This window comes from Lampris incognitus, chromosome 9 (assembly GCF_029633865.1).
Source record: "Lampris incognitus isolate fLamInc1 chromosome 9, fLamInc1.hap2, whole genome shotgun sequence".
Classification (NCBI taxonomy): domain Eukaryota; kingdom Metazoa; phylum Chordata; class Actinopteri; order Lampriformes; family Lampridae; genus Lampris; species Lampris incognitus.
Genome location: NC_079219.1, coordinates 33,657,904 through 33,676,040, shown reverse-complemented (window position 1 = coordinate 33,676,040; position 18,137 = coordinate 33,657,904). Strand labels below are relative to the sequence as shown.

Here is an 18,137-nt window from a genome sequence, read left to right as displayed (position 1 = left end):
CCCTTTAGTCGAGTGGTTAGCGATGTCTCCTGCGGTGCGGGCGATACGGGTTCGCTTCCCGGCCGCGGCAGTTCCTGTGGTTGCGTTGTCCCCCGAATTCGCTACAATATGATAGCCAATATTTGGGGCCGATATTCAGTCGCAGTGAACGTAAAAAATGATGTGCCAAAATTTACAGAAACACAAACCCCGACACAAGACTGCCTTTAAATGAACATATGTTTGATTGAATTTTGTGTAAAACAGAAAATATTTGAAAAAAATAAAGCGCATGATGTTCCAGGCACTAGATAGCAATCTGAGTGGAATTCTTTTTTTTTTTAATGAAAATAAATAATTTCCAAAACATGAAAATGGAATGAATTAAACTGCATGGACAGCAGGAAGTAAACTTTGATCAAACTGAATAATTATAATATTAAAATAACACCACATAAATTGGTGCTCCCAGCAGGCTTTGACTGAACTGAATGGAAAAATATACATTAGTGACAACATGTTCCCTTTCTCTTATCTTTAAAGTGATGGTTTGGGTTTTTTTTTGAAGTGGGGTTGCATGAGGTATTTATCAATAGTCAGTGTATTTACCTGCAGTAGATGGGAGTCTGTGCGCTCCCAGTTTGGAGATTCAGCAGGAGTAGCCGGCACGGAAGTTGAGGAATGGTACATGGACAAAACCCTCCCATGTGGAACTACATTCTGTCAACCGCAGAATGTCCGTATTCCTTCGCATAAGTGCACCTATGCAGTGCACGTTATTACGCCTGCATCAGCAGAACCAGACAGATGTTCTGCGGTTGAGAGAATGTAGTTATGGAGTTAATGTTATGGAGGCACTACACCAACAAACAGACTAGGTCCCTGATCTGTGACGCCATCGTCATCAACCGCGTGCACTTTCTTCGATCTACACATCTTAGCGAAGTAGTTACAGACTGTCTGCATTGTGCCCATCGTGCCTCTCTTCCTGGTTCTTGGAAACTAACTGTACACACACACACACATACACACACACACACACACACACACACACACACACACACACACACACACACACACACACACACACACACACACACAAGACTGGCTGCTAAGTTGGTGTTGTGGTCATGAATTACACTGGTAACAGAGGGATGCTGAGGAGTTCTGCTTTAGGCCATCTTATCTTTTTATGGTGCTTGGCTGCTTAGGATTTGAGTTACATGCCTCGATCTTTGTTTTCTTTTTCTTTATCCTTTATGTTCAAGCCCGCTCTTTTGCTTAATAGTACTGTTTGTTTTTCTTTGTCTCGTGGCAATTTCAGATACCATAATGGACTGTCAAATTAAAAAGGAAATTTCTTGTAGACACTAATGAAAAGAAGAAATATGTTCTGGCAGGGAACACTTATAGATGACCATACAAACCATATAGTTTGGTTTTACCTGCCATAAGTCAAAACCAAGTCAGCTCTGGCACATTTGGTTATCTGTGCTGTGAAATTAAAGTAAAGTGGTAAGAATTAATGACTCCATAATGCTAACAAGCTTAACAGAGACTAGCAATGTTGCTTATAGGTTGCTTATAGGTCCAGTAGTATAGATGACCATATCAATTACATCACCTCAACGCTAAAGGGAGCCAGTTTTTTATTAACATGTAGAACTATCAGTTTGGGATTTACAAGAGGAGATGGCCTGTTTTCTTTATAGATGTAATTATTATTTCGGTTAAAATGGAAACTGGATTGGGGCACAAAAGCGAGTGAAATACTGGGAGTTTTTATTTTCAGTTATGTAATCCCCCCCCCCCCACACAAACAAATAATTTCACTCTCGAATGGCTGTTTTTTTTTTTTTTTTTTTTTTACAATTCAGTTAAAGATGAATTTGGAACATTCACTGACAGCCCTGCCAGTTCACCAAAGAGTTGGCCTTTGCTCTCTCCCTTTATGAAAGTTTATGAGTTTTTAAAAGCAACTGTCAGTAATGTATTTTGAAGGAATGATGTTGCCAGTGATGTGAAGGTTTAAAGACTTTTGCAACATTTAGAAATGCCTTGAAAAATGTTCAGGTGAGTTCCAGCTATGTAAAGGTTTTAGCTTCATTTTGCAGTTTGTTTTCATAACCTTGCTCCTGTGCAGCGAAATTTGATTGCTGCACAGTAGATTTTATTTCTGATAATGCTGTAGTTATGCATTTGAACACACACCCTGACCATTCTTGCTTGCCGTTTTTCTACAAGTTTCCCCTTTCTCCTCTTTTCACATCTCTCCTTTTAATGTGATTGTTTCAAAACCTTTTTTCTGTATGTGAGGAAATAATGAACATTTTCAATATACAATTTAAAAAAATCGGCTGGCCAATAAAAATATGCCAATAATGATAATATGAAAAATGACAAATATCTAAGCAGATAATCGGCCAGATTGATAATAAGTCGATCCCTTATATATAATGATTACAAAGTTCTTAGCTCCCGCTGCCAGGACATGGAAGGGGCCATCGTAGGGGGGCTGCAGGGGGGTACGGTGGATGTCATGCCGGATGAAGACATACCCGGCCGACTGCAGGTCCTTGAGGACTTAAGAATGGGACTTGAGTGAACATGCCAGTGCTGTCCTGGAACACAGCCCGTTGGTGGGCAGCAGACCAGGGTGCCGTGCCGTCCGGGAGAAATTACCCCAGGACCTGCAGTGGCTAGCCGTAAACCAGCTTGGCCGACGAGGACCAGAGGTCCTCCTAAGGGGCGGTTCACAGGCCAAGCAGGACCCATGGGAGCCGGTTGACCCAGCTGCTGTCTGTGAGGCTGGCCTGAAGAGCGGCCATCATCGAACGATGAAACCGCTCACATAAAGCGTTGCCCTGCGGGTTGTGTGCTGTGGTGCGGTGGAGCTTCACCCCTAGGCTTTCAGTGACTGCAGTCCAGAGCTTGGATGTGAACTGCGGGCCCCGGTCAGAAGTGAGGTTAGATGCCGTGCCAAATCGGGCTACCCAGGACCCGATGAATGCCCGGGCCACCTCAGCAGACATGGTGGATGACAATGGAATAGCCTCTGGCCACCTGGTGGTCCTGTCCACCATAGTGAGGAGGTGAGTGAAACCACAGGCGGAGGGAAGGGGTCCCACTAGGTCCACATTGACATGGTCAAAACACCTCCCGGGCACCAGGAACGGCGCCAGGGGTGCCTTGGTGTGGCGGTGAACCTTGGAGCACTGACACTTCACGCAGGTGCCTGCCCAGTCCATAACGTCCTTCCTGAGGCCATGCCACACCAACTTGGACCCCGCTAACTTCGTTAACACCTTCACGCCTGGGTGTGAAAGGCCATCGATGACATCGAAAACCCGCTGCTGCTAGCCAGTGGGCACCATGGGCCGGGGCTGACCCGTTGAGATTGTCAGGGACTATATATATATTTATATAGCGTTTTTTTTCCGAAGCCGTCAATGGTGTTGAGTGCTCGAGGAGCGTATATATATATATATATATATATATATCCATCCATTATCCAAGCTGCTTATCCCAATTGGGGTTGCAGGATGCTGGAGCCTATCTCAGCAGTTATTGGGTGGCAGGTGGGGAGACACCCTGGACAGGCCACCAGACCATCACAGGGCCGACACACACACACATTTACACCTAGGGACAATTTAGCACGGTCGATTCACCTGACCTGCATGTCTTTGGACTGTGGGAGGAAACAGGAGCACCCGGAGGAAACCCACGCAGACACGGGGAGATCATGCAAATTCCACACAGAGGATGACCTGGTATGATCCCCAAGGCTGGACAACTCCGGGGTTCAAGCCCAGGACCTTCTTGCCCTGAGGTGACCAGGCTAACCACTGCACCACCGTGCCGCTCCTAAAGGGCCCGAGCTGGATTCGACCCCAGGCTGCTGCGGTAAGGACTCAGCATTATGTGGTACGTGCTCTACCACGTGAGCCACTGGGGCGCTGGTATTGATCCAAACAGCCAAATTTCTGCGAAGCACAAAACACAAGATGAAGAAAAGTCTCTATTCTTCCCCACCAGTAGATGACGTTTGTCTAGTTTGTTACGCAGTGATCGCACGTAGAGAGGAATATTCCCAGTCAGACAGTGCACCATGAATTGTTAATAAAAAACATATACCACCTTCCTTTACCTTGCCAGTAATCATCATGAAGTGGTCCATACAGTGTACAGAAAAATCCTCCGGTTGCATAGCCCTATCAGGTGTACAGGCGGAAGCCAAGTCTCGGCCAGGCGAACTGGAACGGCATGATCTTTCTGGCGTTTTGTCTGTTCTTCCCGTTCGTGAACTGAAAAGTATTTCCACCAATAACACCGGTCGTTAGAGTCCCATAGGTGCAGGGATAAATTTATACCTACTTGCCCTATTGGTTGTAATTTTTCAAATGTTTTCTATCCTCCCATTTGCTGCTGGGCACTGTAACTAGGGGGGTGACGTGGGGCAACGAAGTAATTATTGGCTGTGTGTTTTTTCTTTGTTGTTTAACCACATCGGCAGCTGATGAGTGCATATGTGCATATATATATATATATATATATAGGGTTCCCTTAAACCAGTGGAAGAACCCCAACCAAGTAATGAAAAGGTTTAAGGACATAGATGACAAAAGCAGACATACGTTCATATGCGTCGATATTTGTGAGTTTTACCCCTCCTTAACTAAAGAGCTACTAAACAAAGCTATTAACTTTGCCTCAACATACACCAAAATATCCGACCAAGACAGAGACATAGTAGCCCATGCTAAAGAGTCAATCTTATACCACAAGGGAATCCCATGGCAAAAGCAAGGTAACAGCAAATTTGACATAACCATGGGCAGTTTTGACGGGGCAGAGACTTGTGAGCTAGTGGACTTGTACTTGTTGTCCCAACTACAGGTCCTAGACATCAACGTCGGTTTATATCGAGATGACGGGCTGGCAGTCTGCAACAAACTGGCAAGAGAAGCTGAGAGAGTAAAAAAGAAAATGTGTAGTATATTTGCAAACAATGGACTAAAAATTTCAATTGAGGCTAACAAAAACAGATTGACTTCCTCGACACCTCATTAGACCTTAGAAATGGTGCATACAGGCTGTACATGAAGCCCAATAATATACTGCAATACATCCTTAGAGAAAGCAATCATCCACCCTCCATTTTGAAAAATATCCCAGTGAGCATAAACAAAAGGCTCTCATGTTTATCATCCAGTGGAGCCATCTTTAATGAAGCAGCCCCCCATACCAGGAAGCCTTACAAACATGTGGATATGATTTCAGACTTAAGTACAATCCACCACCAATTAGCGACAGCCAGCAACAACAACAAAAAAAGCACAGCAGAAGGCGGAACATCACCTGGTATAATCCTCCCTACAGCGACACCGTGGCCTCTAATATTGGAAAACAAATTTTCAAGCTTTTGGATGAGTGCTTTACCCCAGACCACCAATTGAGGAAAATATTCAACAGGAACACAGTCAAAATGAGCTACAGCTGCATGCCAAATGTTCAGCAGGTTATTTCACCCCACAACACAAGCATCATGGCCAAGGCACACACCCCCTCACTGCAACCAAGCACCTCCAACTGCAAATGCCGTGTTAAGGCATCATGTCCTCTTGAAGGAAAATGCCATATAGAGGGAGTCATCTAACAGGCATCGGTGACGAGAGAAGACAACTGCAATGTGGACACTTACATGGGAGTAACAGAGGGCCCTTTTAAAATTAGGTTTAACGCCCATATGAGTACCTTCAGAAATGAGCATATGAAAAATCCAACGGCCTTAAGCCACCACATTTGGTCAATGCTAAACAAGAATATCAGTTACTCTGTCTCATGGAAAATCCTTGTAAAGAGTAGTGCATATTCAGGTAGGGGTAAAAGATGTAATCTGTGCTTGGCAGAAAAGTATTTTATTATTTGCAGACCTGATGCTATATATATATGAATGCTTGTGACAGAAAGTGTTAAGATTTGTGACTGTAAAGAATTGCTCATGCTGTAATGTGGTCAAACAGTCAGTTACATCTTTTCTTTCTCTTTAGACCGACTTAAGTTATGCATTAAGAAAAATCTTACTTCTGTCTCTTTCTCTCTCTTTCTTTCTTTATCTGTCTCTCTCATCTCTCTCTTTCTCTCTCTCTTTATCTGTCTGTCTGTCTGTCTGTCTCACTCTCTCACACTCTCTCTCTCTTTATTATGTTTCGATTAAGTCTTTACCACCCAGTCGCGTTGTTCAAGGGGGAGGTGAGAGTAGTCCAGCCGCTGTTATTTATCCTAATTCCTAATGCTCCCCAGATGGCACAGAGGCCTCAGGGCCTGTTGGTAGTCAGTCAGAAGCCAACCCTGCCTCCACGCCAACACCCTGCATCGTTTTGTGTGTGTGTGTGTGTGTGTGTGTGTGTGTGTCTGTCTGTCTGTCTGTCTGTCTGTCTGTCTGTCTGTCTGTCTAACTAAGGGAGAGCTGGGACTCTCGACTGCTCACGTGAGCCATTCTATACCACCACTGTCTGAATTGTTCTTCAGCCAGCCATGCTGTTAATGTGCTGTTGTTGTCCCAACACCACTGTTTTCCTTTCATTTTAGGGAATAAGTTAAGATTCCTGTGTGGGGCTTATATAGAAATTACAGTATTATTAATGACACAACAGTCTGCTCAGTTTTAGTCATACATGTCTTTAGACTCATAATTGCCAAAAAATGCAGCTGTTTTGAACCGCTGTTTTGAACGCAGCCTGAAATCTGATTCAAGGCAAAGTAAATATTGTGGCCAGCATTTTGTGGTTCTGTCCGGAAGTTATAAGGAGCAAAAAATACTGGTTGAGACTCCGAGTCTTGAATCTCCACCAACACCCTGACTATGGGGTCAGGACAACTCCCCGGCAGAACGACGCCCCCTCTGTTTCCGGCTTGTAACTGCAGGTGTGAATCATCACTGCCTCCCATTGTGATTAAAACAAGCCAACAAAGCGCCGTAATAGGCTCCAGGAACAGTAATTGAATAGAATAATAACAGGCTGTTAACACAGTCGTTAATTAGCGTTTGCTGATCTGTGCCTATCTACACAAAACAGCTTGGAGCCAATACATAAGAAAGACTGAAAGGCTGAGGGAAGTGGGTTTGTTTTTCTCATTTAGATGGGGTGTGCTCTCCCATGCTAGGTAATGTCCACAGGATTATTATTCATGCGTGTGCATGTGTGTGTGAATGGCCTGTGTGGGTGTGTGTTCATGTTGGAAACACAGTGATAAAGAAACAGAGGGAGCCCTTATCTTCTCTGTCTCTGTACGTGATGAAGAAAGCCACTTTAGTTTGTCATTGTACAGTTGTTTGGTTACAATGAAATTCATCTTCTGCATTTAAGCCATCCAGCTGTATTGGAGCAGTGGGAAGCTGCAGCGCCCGGGGACCATCTCCTGTTCTTCTTCCCATTGCTTGGTCAGGGACACGGACAGGAGTATTAACCCTGAAATCTTTGTCTTTTTGATGGTGGGAGGAAACCGGAGCACCCGGAGGAGACCCACGCAGACATGGGGAGAACATGCAAACTCTACACAGAAAGGACCTTTTTTTGCCCCCCCCCCCTTTTTCTCCCCAATTGTACCTTGGCCAATTACCCCACTCTTCCGATCCATCCCGGTTGCAGTTCCACACCCTCTGCCGATCTGGGAAGGGCTGCAGACTACCACATGCCTCCTCCGATACATGTGGAGTCGCCAGCCGTTTCTTTTCACCTGACAGTGAGGAGTTTCACCACGGGGAGGTAGCATGTGGGAGGCTCACGCTATTCCCCTCAGTTCCTTCTCCCCCTTGAACAGGCGCCCCAACTGACCAGAGGAGGCGCTAGTGCAGCGACCAGGAAACATTATCCACATCCGGCTTCCCATTCGCACGGCCAATTGTGGGTCTATAAGGGTCTATTCCGTTGCCTACCAACACGGGGATCGCCGGTTCGAATCCCCGTGCTACCTCCGACTTGGTTGGGCGTCCCTACAGACACAATTGGCTCTGTGCCTAACTGTAGTCCATCGACTTCCGGTTTCTACTGCAGCGGTCATACCAGTTTCCTGTTTGTTGGCGTGTGCTTTTTACAATGGCATATTTTTCGTGATGCCTGCAAATTTACCATGGATAAATGTCAGCGACATACACAAAATTGTCGACAAACTTTCACCTGCACCTACCAGAAAACAGGTAAAAAGTTTCAAGTTGTACTTATCAAGTTACGGTTAGACGGACATAACTTGATAGCACAAGCCAACAAACAGGAAAACTGGTATGGCCGCTGCAGTAGAAACCAGAAGTCAGTGGACTACAGCTAGGCACAGAGCCGATTGTGTCTGTAGGGATGCCCAACCAAGTCGAAGATAACACGGGGATTCGAACCAGAAATCCCAGTGTTGGTAGGCAACAGAATAGAGCATTATGCTACCCGGACGCCCCTGAACCCAGGACCTTCTTGCTGTGAGGCAACAGTGCTTGCCACTGTGCCACCCAATATCAGTATTAAAATATATGGTCAAAGTGAAAAGTTTGTCATTCTTGTTTGTGCTATTGTTCTCTATAATTACATTTTTCTTGTTTTATCTCATCATGAGAACAGAAGTGTGACTTTATTAACACATCTGCCAACTAGGACGTGTATACGATTCAGTGGCGTACAGTTATGACTTAGCCCCTGACCTTTAAAGGTGCCATGAGAGGAAACTTTTTTTTTCCTCCTACCTCATTGACCTTCACTTAATTTGCATTATTTAACCTTGAGTTATTGAAATTCACAAAATTTGTGTTTATATGAATAATGCTTTTTCCTTCCTGACATACAGTATTTTCTAAAAAATATCAAGATAATGGGGTGCAAGATACAGCCAAGTTAAAACCAGCCAATATCATATTGATGTTTACGTTCCTCTAAAAACACCCTGCTGTTATTGGCTGCCAGTCTAATCAATCTCCCTCCCCTCACAGAATCTCACCCGACCCTTCCACTTCATTCAGATATACATCAAATCTAGTCTGGGATCAAGATCAGGATCAGCTTTTCCACTATCTTTAATTATTAACTCCTTATCTGGCTGATTATTTCCCGTCGCAGGAAAGCGAGATGTGAACTTCAGCCATATTCTGTTACGGCACTGAGAACTGAACATGAGCCGCTAAGTGCTGTATGGTTGTGGCTTGAATGATACTGTTACAAAAGAAATAGTGATCACGGTTGTTACTGAAAATTATTTGTCCTTGAGGATCTGAGTTTACACAATGTTGCTATGGCACTTTTTATATAGGCAATTTGACGCTCACATATAGGAGGCAGTGTGAGTCAGCTGAATGTTTCCATACACATCTGGCCTGACCGTGTTCAACTGTTAGTAGTTATGGGGTAGTTTATTATTTTGGCAGCTAAAATGGTGAGTTCATTTATGATTTTGCACAATTGTGCAGCCTTTGTTCCAGCTCATATCAGGGATTTAAGTTCAGTCTGAAGTGCAAGATTTAATTGGTCCCAAATGGGAAACTTGACCACTGCAAAGCATAAAACACAAACAGGACTGCAGACCACTACAGTTTACCTTCACCAAAACCTTCTAATGCCCCCCCCCTTTGTGTCTCTTTTTTTGTGTCATGTTTAACAGAATGTGTATGTGAACATCAACCGGATCATGTCTGTGGGGAACCGTCTGCTGGAGTCTGGTCACTACGCCTCCCAGCAGATCCAGCAGATCTCAGGTCAGCTGGAGCAGGAGTGGAAGGCGTTTGCTGCGGCGCTGGACGAACGCAGCACGTTGCTTGAGATGTCCGCTAGCTTCCACCAGAAAGCAGACCAGGTATTTATGCACACGGAGGACACAGACCATTTACACACACACACACACACACACACACACACACACAAGAACAAAATGATGTACACTGCTGCCATTTTCAGTTGGCCTCCATCAGTGAAAAGGTCAGTCTCTGTCCATTCCATCCTTTACTCCAGAAAGCAAGGGCAGGTTCGGAGGAATTTTTGACATGCAGGTGGTTGTGGCAGATCGACTACATGCACACATGAGTACATACAGATTCAGACATGCAAAAACACATGACACTGCTGGAATGTTGGCCCTGGTTCCACAGCAGAGAAACATTTACAGTTTAAAATTTGTTGGATATGTGCATACGTAGATGTACATAAACACAAACACGCTTGGACAAATTCTGGTATCCACAGCTTCCAGCAGAATATATATATATATATATATATATATATATATATATATATTTTTTTTAATATATATACTTTAATGATTCCCGTAGGGAAATTCTTCTCTGCATTTAACCCATCCTAGCTGTGTAGCTAGGAGCAGTGGGCAGCCACCGTGCAGCACCCAGGGACCAACACCAGTTTTTCTTGTCATGCCTCGGTCAGAGTTACAGACATGAGTATTAACCCTAACATGCATGTCTTTTTGATGGTGGGGGAAACCAGAGCACCCGCAGAGAACCGACCACAGACACGGGGAGAACATGCAAACTCCACACAGAGGATGACCTGGGATGACCCCAAGGTTGGACAACCCCGGGGCTCGAACCCAGGACCTTCTTGCTGTGAGGCGACAGCACTAAACCACTTTGCCACCGTGCCGCCCACAATGAGTGTGTTGACCGGGAATCGAACCCGGGTCATAAAAAACCGGGGGTTTTATGCTGAAAAACAAATATTGTCCCCAAAGTCCCTCTCTTTTACACACACACACACACACACACACACACACACACACACACACACACACACACACACACACACACACACACACACACACACACACACACACACACACACACATATAGTGGAAGAGATTTGAGCCACATGTCTTGGTGTGGTACCCATATCTTCAGGCTAGACTAGTTTCCTCTCAGCTGGGATTGTTTTGTGTTTTACCATTAAGCCAATCTACATTGTTTGGGTCTTTGTGTGTTTGTATTTGTGATAATACTCTGATAAATAGTGACTTCAGTGCAATTCTGCTTCTAATTTAGGCTGGGCAGAGTCCGGAAGGAAGAAACAAACAGCCATAGATACACAATGAAACACACATGCACAAACACACAACACACACCATCACAGCAGTTTTAGATTTCTCTTTGTATGTCTCTAAGCCTTTCCTTTCCCCCTCTCCTCCCAATCCCATCGCTGCTTCACCTCGTCTTCCCTTTGTGGAATAATCAGTTGTTCCTCCATCCTCCCAACACGCTCCACAGCAGGCTCCGCTCTGCTTTAGTCTTCTCTCCCTTAATTTTTCTTTCCTCTCACTTTGCTCTCTCCCTCTCCCTCATTTTCCTTTTCTGAGTGTGTGTGTGTGTCCGTCCCTGAAGCCTGCAGAATAAAAGCGGAGCAGCCGCGTGTTCAAATGACTTGATTGTAATGAAAGTGGAGTGGTAGGTTGACGTGCACAGGAGCACTAAGAATTGCATTGTCGTTGGTCGTCCTCTCTGGTGTTTTGTGCTGTCAACAGGTTGTCCAACCTTCAGCTTTTGCAGGTATCGTGGTTATATGGAGAACTGGCCAGTGCTGTTGTCTTGTTCAGATATAGCTGTATTACTTATCATTTCATAGATGGTAGATATGAGTGATCGCCAATTGGGGGTTAAGATGGTTAAAAGCAAATAGCTTACAGCATAGAAATGCATGTGTAATGTAGGTGTACTGGTGACTAAAACACGTGTTAGCATACACAAGCTGCATCTGCTGGGAGTTCCTGGATTTGGCCTAAGATATTCCTTTCAGGGAAATTATTTAACCTCTGCCCCACCACATGGATTTACATGTACTGTGTATATAACAAGCTCATTATTTATTTATATGTAGGTATATATTTGTATGAAGGGGCAGTACGGTGGCACAGTGGTTAGCGCGGTTGCCTCACAGCAAGAAGTTCCTGGGTTTGAGCCCCGGGGTTGTCCAACCTTGGGGGTCGTCCCGGGTCATCATCTGTGTGGAGTGAATCAGGTGAATGGGCAGTATTAATTGTCCCTAGGTGTGACTGTGTGTGTGTGTTTGTGTGTGTGTGTGTGTGTGTTGGCCCTGTGATGGCCTGGCACCCTGTCCAGGGTGTCTCCCCACCTGCCGCCCAATGACTGCTGGGATAGGCTCCAGCATCCCCGCGATAAGCAGTTTGGATAATGGATGGATGGATGTACGTAGGTGTGTGTCTGTTTATGTGCATGTACCTGTGTGTGCATCTCTACACATTTGTGAGTTTATTTGTGCATAACATGATTGATTGATTGATGTGTGTGTGTGTGTGTGTGTGTGTGTGTGTGTGTGTGCGTGCGTGCGTTTTTCATAGTACATGAGTAATGTAGAGCCATGGTGTAAGGCATGTGGTGAAGGAGAATTGCCCTCAGAGCTCCAGGACCTGGAGGATACCATCCACCACCACCAGGGACTGTATGAACACGTCACCACAGCATACTCCGAGGTTAGCGCACACCAAGAAAACCACTCAAACACACAAACACAGAGGCATGCAGATGACACAGGTGTACAATAGGCTTTAGTTAACAGAATACATTTAAAGGCGCAATCCCCGATTGATCCACACAGCAGCTGTCTGCCCCACTTCTGCTGTTGTTTTGGTCAAACATCACAAATGTTGTTCGCTTCACTACTTACGAATGAGAAGACCAGTCAATGCCACATCACTTTCAGTTCCTGTTGAGGCTTTCGGTTGTCTCCATTTCTACAACAACTACATAATGTTGACGTGATGGTGAGATATGTTATGTTCCTTGTTGACAGTAGAGGACTTGTGTTGCCATAGTTCTCCACAAATCCGTGGTAGTCCATGCCACCAGGGGATTGTACCTTTAAGGGGACCAGTACATCAATTAATTTCCAAATAATTTCCAAGGCTTCTGCAAGCTTGAAGGCCTTTTCAATAAAACTATCATCTGTTTGTTTAAATATCCATCCTGCAAATGATATATCTGTCCATTTCACCATCCAACCGTTCATTCAACGATCCACCACCAAGTAAATCACTGCACTTTACCCATCGCAGGTAAGCCAAGATGGTAAGTCTCTATTGGACAAGCTGCAGCGACCTCTGACCCCAGGTAGTGCTGATTCGTTGACAGCGTCGGCCAACTACTCCAAAGCAGTGCACCATGTTCTGGACATCATTCATGAGGTGTTGCACCACCAGAGACAGCTGGAGAACATCTGGCAGCATCGCAAGGTCCGCCTGCACCAACGCCTGCAGCTCTGCGTGTTTCAGCAGGACGTACAGCAGGTAAAAGAGGACAACATAGTGTGCATCCATTAGGGCATTCACGGCTGCTGCATTTTAGTAGTCATCAACGATTCCCAAAAAGTAGTTGAATTAGTTGATTAATGGTGGGAGATATATCATAACGATCAATTCTCATCAAAAAGTCTCAAATACAACAAGTAAAGGGTTAACTAATGTAGGCGGAAACAACCTGGGGGTAGATGCAACAGCAGAGTTCTTGATTGGCTCTGAGGGGCCGTTTACAAGTGAGTCCCATACTGATTAGACTAAACCCTCAGCAGGCCTGTCTGAGCTGGATGCTGTTTGACTGCAGTAACAACGAGCCTTCTCTTTCTTGCAGGTGTTTCGGGTTTAACTAGTGACCAGGTTAACTGGTGACTTTCAACTGAGTACATCCGTGGTTGTCCCGGTGATGGCAGCTGTTTAAAAGCCTAAAAGTGGGGATGCACGATATTGGATTTTTGCCGATATCCGATATGCCAGTATTTTCCGATACATTTTGAGCAGTTGCCGATGCCGATACCGATGTATGTGCATATTTCCTTCCACCTAATTTCAGAGAAGATCAGGTCTGTCCTGAAATGGGCTGAACTAAGGCGGCTACACTGACCACAGAAGCCGCGTGCACCCTCACGGGCATCACGCTGCTGATCTCTATTTTTACACGGCTGATCTATTGTTGTTTCTCTGCGCGCAGCTACACAACAATAGGTAAAACCTATATAGAACTGTGTAAAAAACGAGTGCCGTCTTTTTAAAAATGATTAGAGTAGGGTGTCCAGGTAGCGTAGCGGTCTATTTCATTGCCTACCAACACGGGGATCGGTGGATCGAATCCCCGTGTTACCTCCAGCTTGGTCGGGCGTCCCTTCAGACACAATTGCTCATGTCTGTGGGTGGGAAGCCGGATGTGGGTATGTGTCCTGATCGCTGCACTAGTGCCTCCTCTGGTCGGTTGGGGCGCCTGTTTGGGGGGAGGGGGAACTGGGGGGAATAGCGTGATCCTCCCACACGCTATGTCCCCCTGGTGAAACTCCTGAATGTCAGGTGAAAAGAAGTGGCTGGCGACTCTACATGTATCGGAGGAGGCATGTGGTAGCCTGCAGCCCTACCTGGATTTGGCAGAGGGGGTGGAGCAGCGAACGGGGCGGCTCGGAAGAGTGGGGTAATTGGCCAGATACAATTAGGGAGAAAAAGGGGGGGGGGATAAATAACTCATTGTACCAGAGGCAATGCAATGCAGTAGTGTAACCTTGTGGGGATTTTTCATTGCACATTAAAACACTAAATCAATCAAATCGATGTGTAGCCAACATCCTGTAGCTGAAATGATCTAGTCAATCAGTTTAGTACCAGTTAAAGCATTTCCCGCTTAACTTATCCATTTTCTAAAGTAGCCTACTTGAAATCTCCTCAGAAAACACGGCTGGCACGCAACCACACGCAACACAGACACAGTCACTGTAGCAGGTGAAAAAGCCGCTCTGCCCCGCCTAATGTGATGCACCGTGTCCGTGCCTGGTCAGCGGTTCACATCACGTGCGCATAAATAAAGGGTAATCTTATTGGCCTGTCATATTGGCATTTTGACTGAAACCGATATTTCATTTTAAAAGCTTTATTGACCGATACCGATGACGTGCCGATATCATCACGCACCCCTGCCAAAAATCCTTGGAAGTATCTTAAATTCAGTGTTCAGTACAGTTATTATTCGTCTGGTCCTTTTTTTCTTACATTATGTAAAATAAACAGTGTGGCCAACAAGAAGCCTCCACATTTCTTGAAGATACTATTAATGTTGGGGAAAATGTAGATTAGCAGAGCAGCTAGCATCTAATGAGGATTTGACATTATAACATCACAGGTTAAGTAACTGAATGTTAGCCACTTTCCCATAATGGTATAAAATACAGCTGAGGTTTGTTTCCTACATTATAAGAAACGTGAATGTGTCTTGCTGAGCACAATTTAACTTACATAAATGATTAGCTTAGATATTACACACAGATGGGGGTGTATCTAAAATTAGAGTAAAATTAAAGGCTTTTTGTGTTCAACGCTAAAGTCACCAGTTAACACAGTTACTCATTAAACCTAAAAAAAAACAGGGATAGCGGGACTCTTTCCTTCTCTGAATTTCTTAAGTTCTGTTCATTTAATTCGCATAACGTAGAAAAAGATTGTTTAAACAAATCTCTCTGCAGCAACTAGTTATTTCCGCCTGCCCACAGCGCTCCCAGCTGCATATCTGCTGTAAATGCATTGCCACTGCTTTGTTGCTGCACAGTGCTAAAACCACAGATGGACGATCAGTCTACAACTGTGCACAGCGTCGACTAGTGGTTTTGATAGTCGACTATTCTGAGAAACTCCTACATCCACAAATATATAAATGTGCAGAAATGAAAGATTTAAGATTTGAGTTTCCTTTATTAATCCCCTTGGGGAAATTCAGTTACTGCAAATTAACCCACCCTAGCTGTGATCTGTGTAGCTAGGAGCAGTGGGCTGCCACCTTCATGCTGCACCCAGGGACCAACTCCACTCTTCTCCCATCAGTCAGGGGCACAGACAGGAGTATAAACCCTAATATGCATGTTTCTTTTGATGGTGGGGGAAACTGGAGCACCCAGAGAAAACCCACCGCAGACACGGGGAGAACATGCAAACTCCACACAGAGGACGAACTGGGATGACCCCCAAGGTTGGACAACCCTGGGGTTCAAATCCAGGACCTTCTTGCTGTGAGGAGACAGTGCTAACCACTGTGCTGCCCAAAAGACAGTTGAAGGATGGGATTTACACACACACACACACACACACACACACACACACACACACACACACACACACACACACACACACACACACAGTACAAACTACCAGAGACTAAATGCTTCCTCATTTCATTGTTACCTCTCAGGAATAAGCTACAAGTTACAATGCACGTATCACAGGAAGCCACTCGAAGAGACACCTAAGGACATATTGTGTCCACGGACATCCAAAACACAACACTTTATTTTCTTTTTTTTTATCCCTAACGATGACGTGGTAACAGGCATGGGCACAAGACCATGAATACTGGATGGCATCCAGCGCTTCACCTGTGCCCCCCTCCATAGGGTTAGTGGTCGTGTCTGGAAGGGCAGCCGATGTAAAATTCTGCCAAATCAGTATGCGGATTGACAAGACCAAATCGGATCGGCCGAGGCCACGATTGGTTCTGTGCTCTCACGTGGTACCGATGGAAACTATAAAATCCGCTGTGGCGACCCCTGAGAAACAGGGAACAAGCTGAAAGAAGAAGAAGAAGAGAACGATTGAAGGCAAATTAAGTTATGAGTGAAATTATATTTTGAAGCTCTGGAATTATTCAATATATGCTTGTTTACTCCCTTTTTTAGCATCAAACATGGCTCTAATATAAAGTGTTGATCTTTCTCAATGAAATGATGAAAAATCTAATGAATACTTGCTTTATTTCTATGCTTGCTTTATTTGTATATTTAACATCATGTGCTGTCGTGTTTTTGTTTTTTTTACGGGTATATTAAATCAACTTCTTCAGTCTTTTCTCCCTCTCAGTCTTTCAGAGGGAGACTTCTCTTTCTGTACAACTGTGTGGATGGCAGAGTTCTGAGATTACTGTCTCTCGCTCTCTCTCTCTCTCTCTCTCTCTCTCTCTCTCTCTCTCTCCCTCCCCCCACCCCCATGGGCATACTAGCCTCTCTCTGGATTTCCGTTTCATGGTCCTGCGTTCATTTGATCTCCCACTCTGTCTTTCTCCGTCCTTTCCTTGCCTCTCTGTTTTACGTTAACCTCTGCGTGAGCCTTCGTTCCCCTCTTGTCCTCTCTTCTCCTCCCCTTTTTTTATATGCGTAGTTGTTTCCATGGTGATGCCATTTACTGCCACATAAAGTGTCGAGGGCATTGCACATGTGTGTGCATTTGCACATGTGCTTTCACGCACGTGTGTGTGCGCACACCCGTGCATGTGTGTGTGTTTGTGTGTGTTTTTTTGTGTCCCATAGAAATGTGCTGTCACAGACCTTGAAAACGGCATTATGAGAATCTCTTTTATTATTCTGCACAGAAACCAGTGGAGCAGCACCATCTGCCTGATAGATAATAAGGCAATTATGTAGCAAGATTTATGGCTAATCTAATCCGCCGTGGAAATGTTCACACTTGGCACTGCTGTGGATTATTAAGCAATACCTAATTGACCGCATTGCTGTCATTTAATCGTGATAGACTGCAGAGAGTGAGAGATGGAAAGAAAGAGATAAGCGGCAAAAAAAGAAGGGACAAAAGAGTACGGTGAAGCCAGAGGATGAACTGGGGGGGGGGCAGAGAATGAAAGATAAAGATGGTATGGTTACAGTAGTCAAACGTCCATCCTATTCAATTGTGCCCCCTACTGGTCAACCAGTAACACATGACCAGACCTTTAACCAGTGACGGGCCACCCAACACTACGTAAAATGTATATGTGTAAGGAAGCTTAAATTATATCAGCGTCTGAAATAGATACACACATTTGTTTCGTTTTGGTTGCACAACTGACACTGATAATGACAACAACTTTTTTCCTTCTTCTCCCGTTTGTTTTGTTTTTTTTGTTTTGTTAATGTCATCTAAATTACATTGCATGGATGAATGGGGGCGATCAATGCGGTTTTTTTCCAGTAATACATTGTAAAAATGCTATATTGGTTGCACATGTAATCTGTATGTAATGTGTAACTTGTGCAACGCTCTCAAACATAGAACCTATTGAATTCCTGAAAAAAAGTTCTACAGTCGCTGACCAGTTTGAATTATTATTTGCTATCAGTCATTTATCCATCATGAGTATTAACCATCAA

The 18,137-nt window shown here is 44.6% G+C and overlaps 1 protein-coding gene across 1 annotated transcript in view; it reads left to right on the top strand.

Annotated features, from left to right (window-relative positions):
- The window catches only part of triob (trio Rho guanine nucleotide exchange factor b), a 225,301-nt gene that overhangs the window by 99,304 nt on the left and 107,860 nt on the right, over positions 1 to 18,137 (top strand). The window contains exons 10-12 of the mRNA XM_056286980.1: positions 9,622 to 9,813; positions 12,319 to 12,450; positions 13,033 to 13,263. Of these exons, the coding sequence (XP_056142955.1) occupies positions 9,622 to 9,813; positions 12,319 to 12,450; positions 13,033 to 13,263 (555 nt within the window). The remainder of the gene's footprint in view (positions 1 to 9,621; positions 9,814 to 12,318; positions 12,451 to 13,032; positions 13,264 to 18,137) is intronic.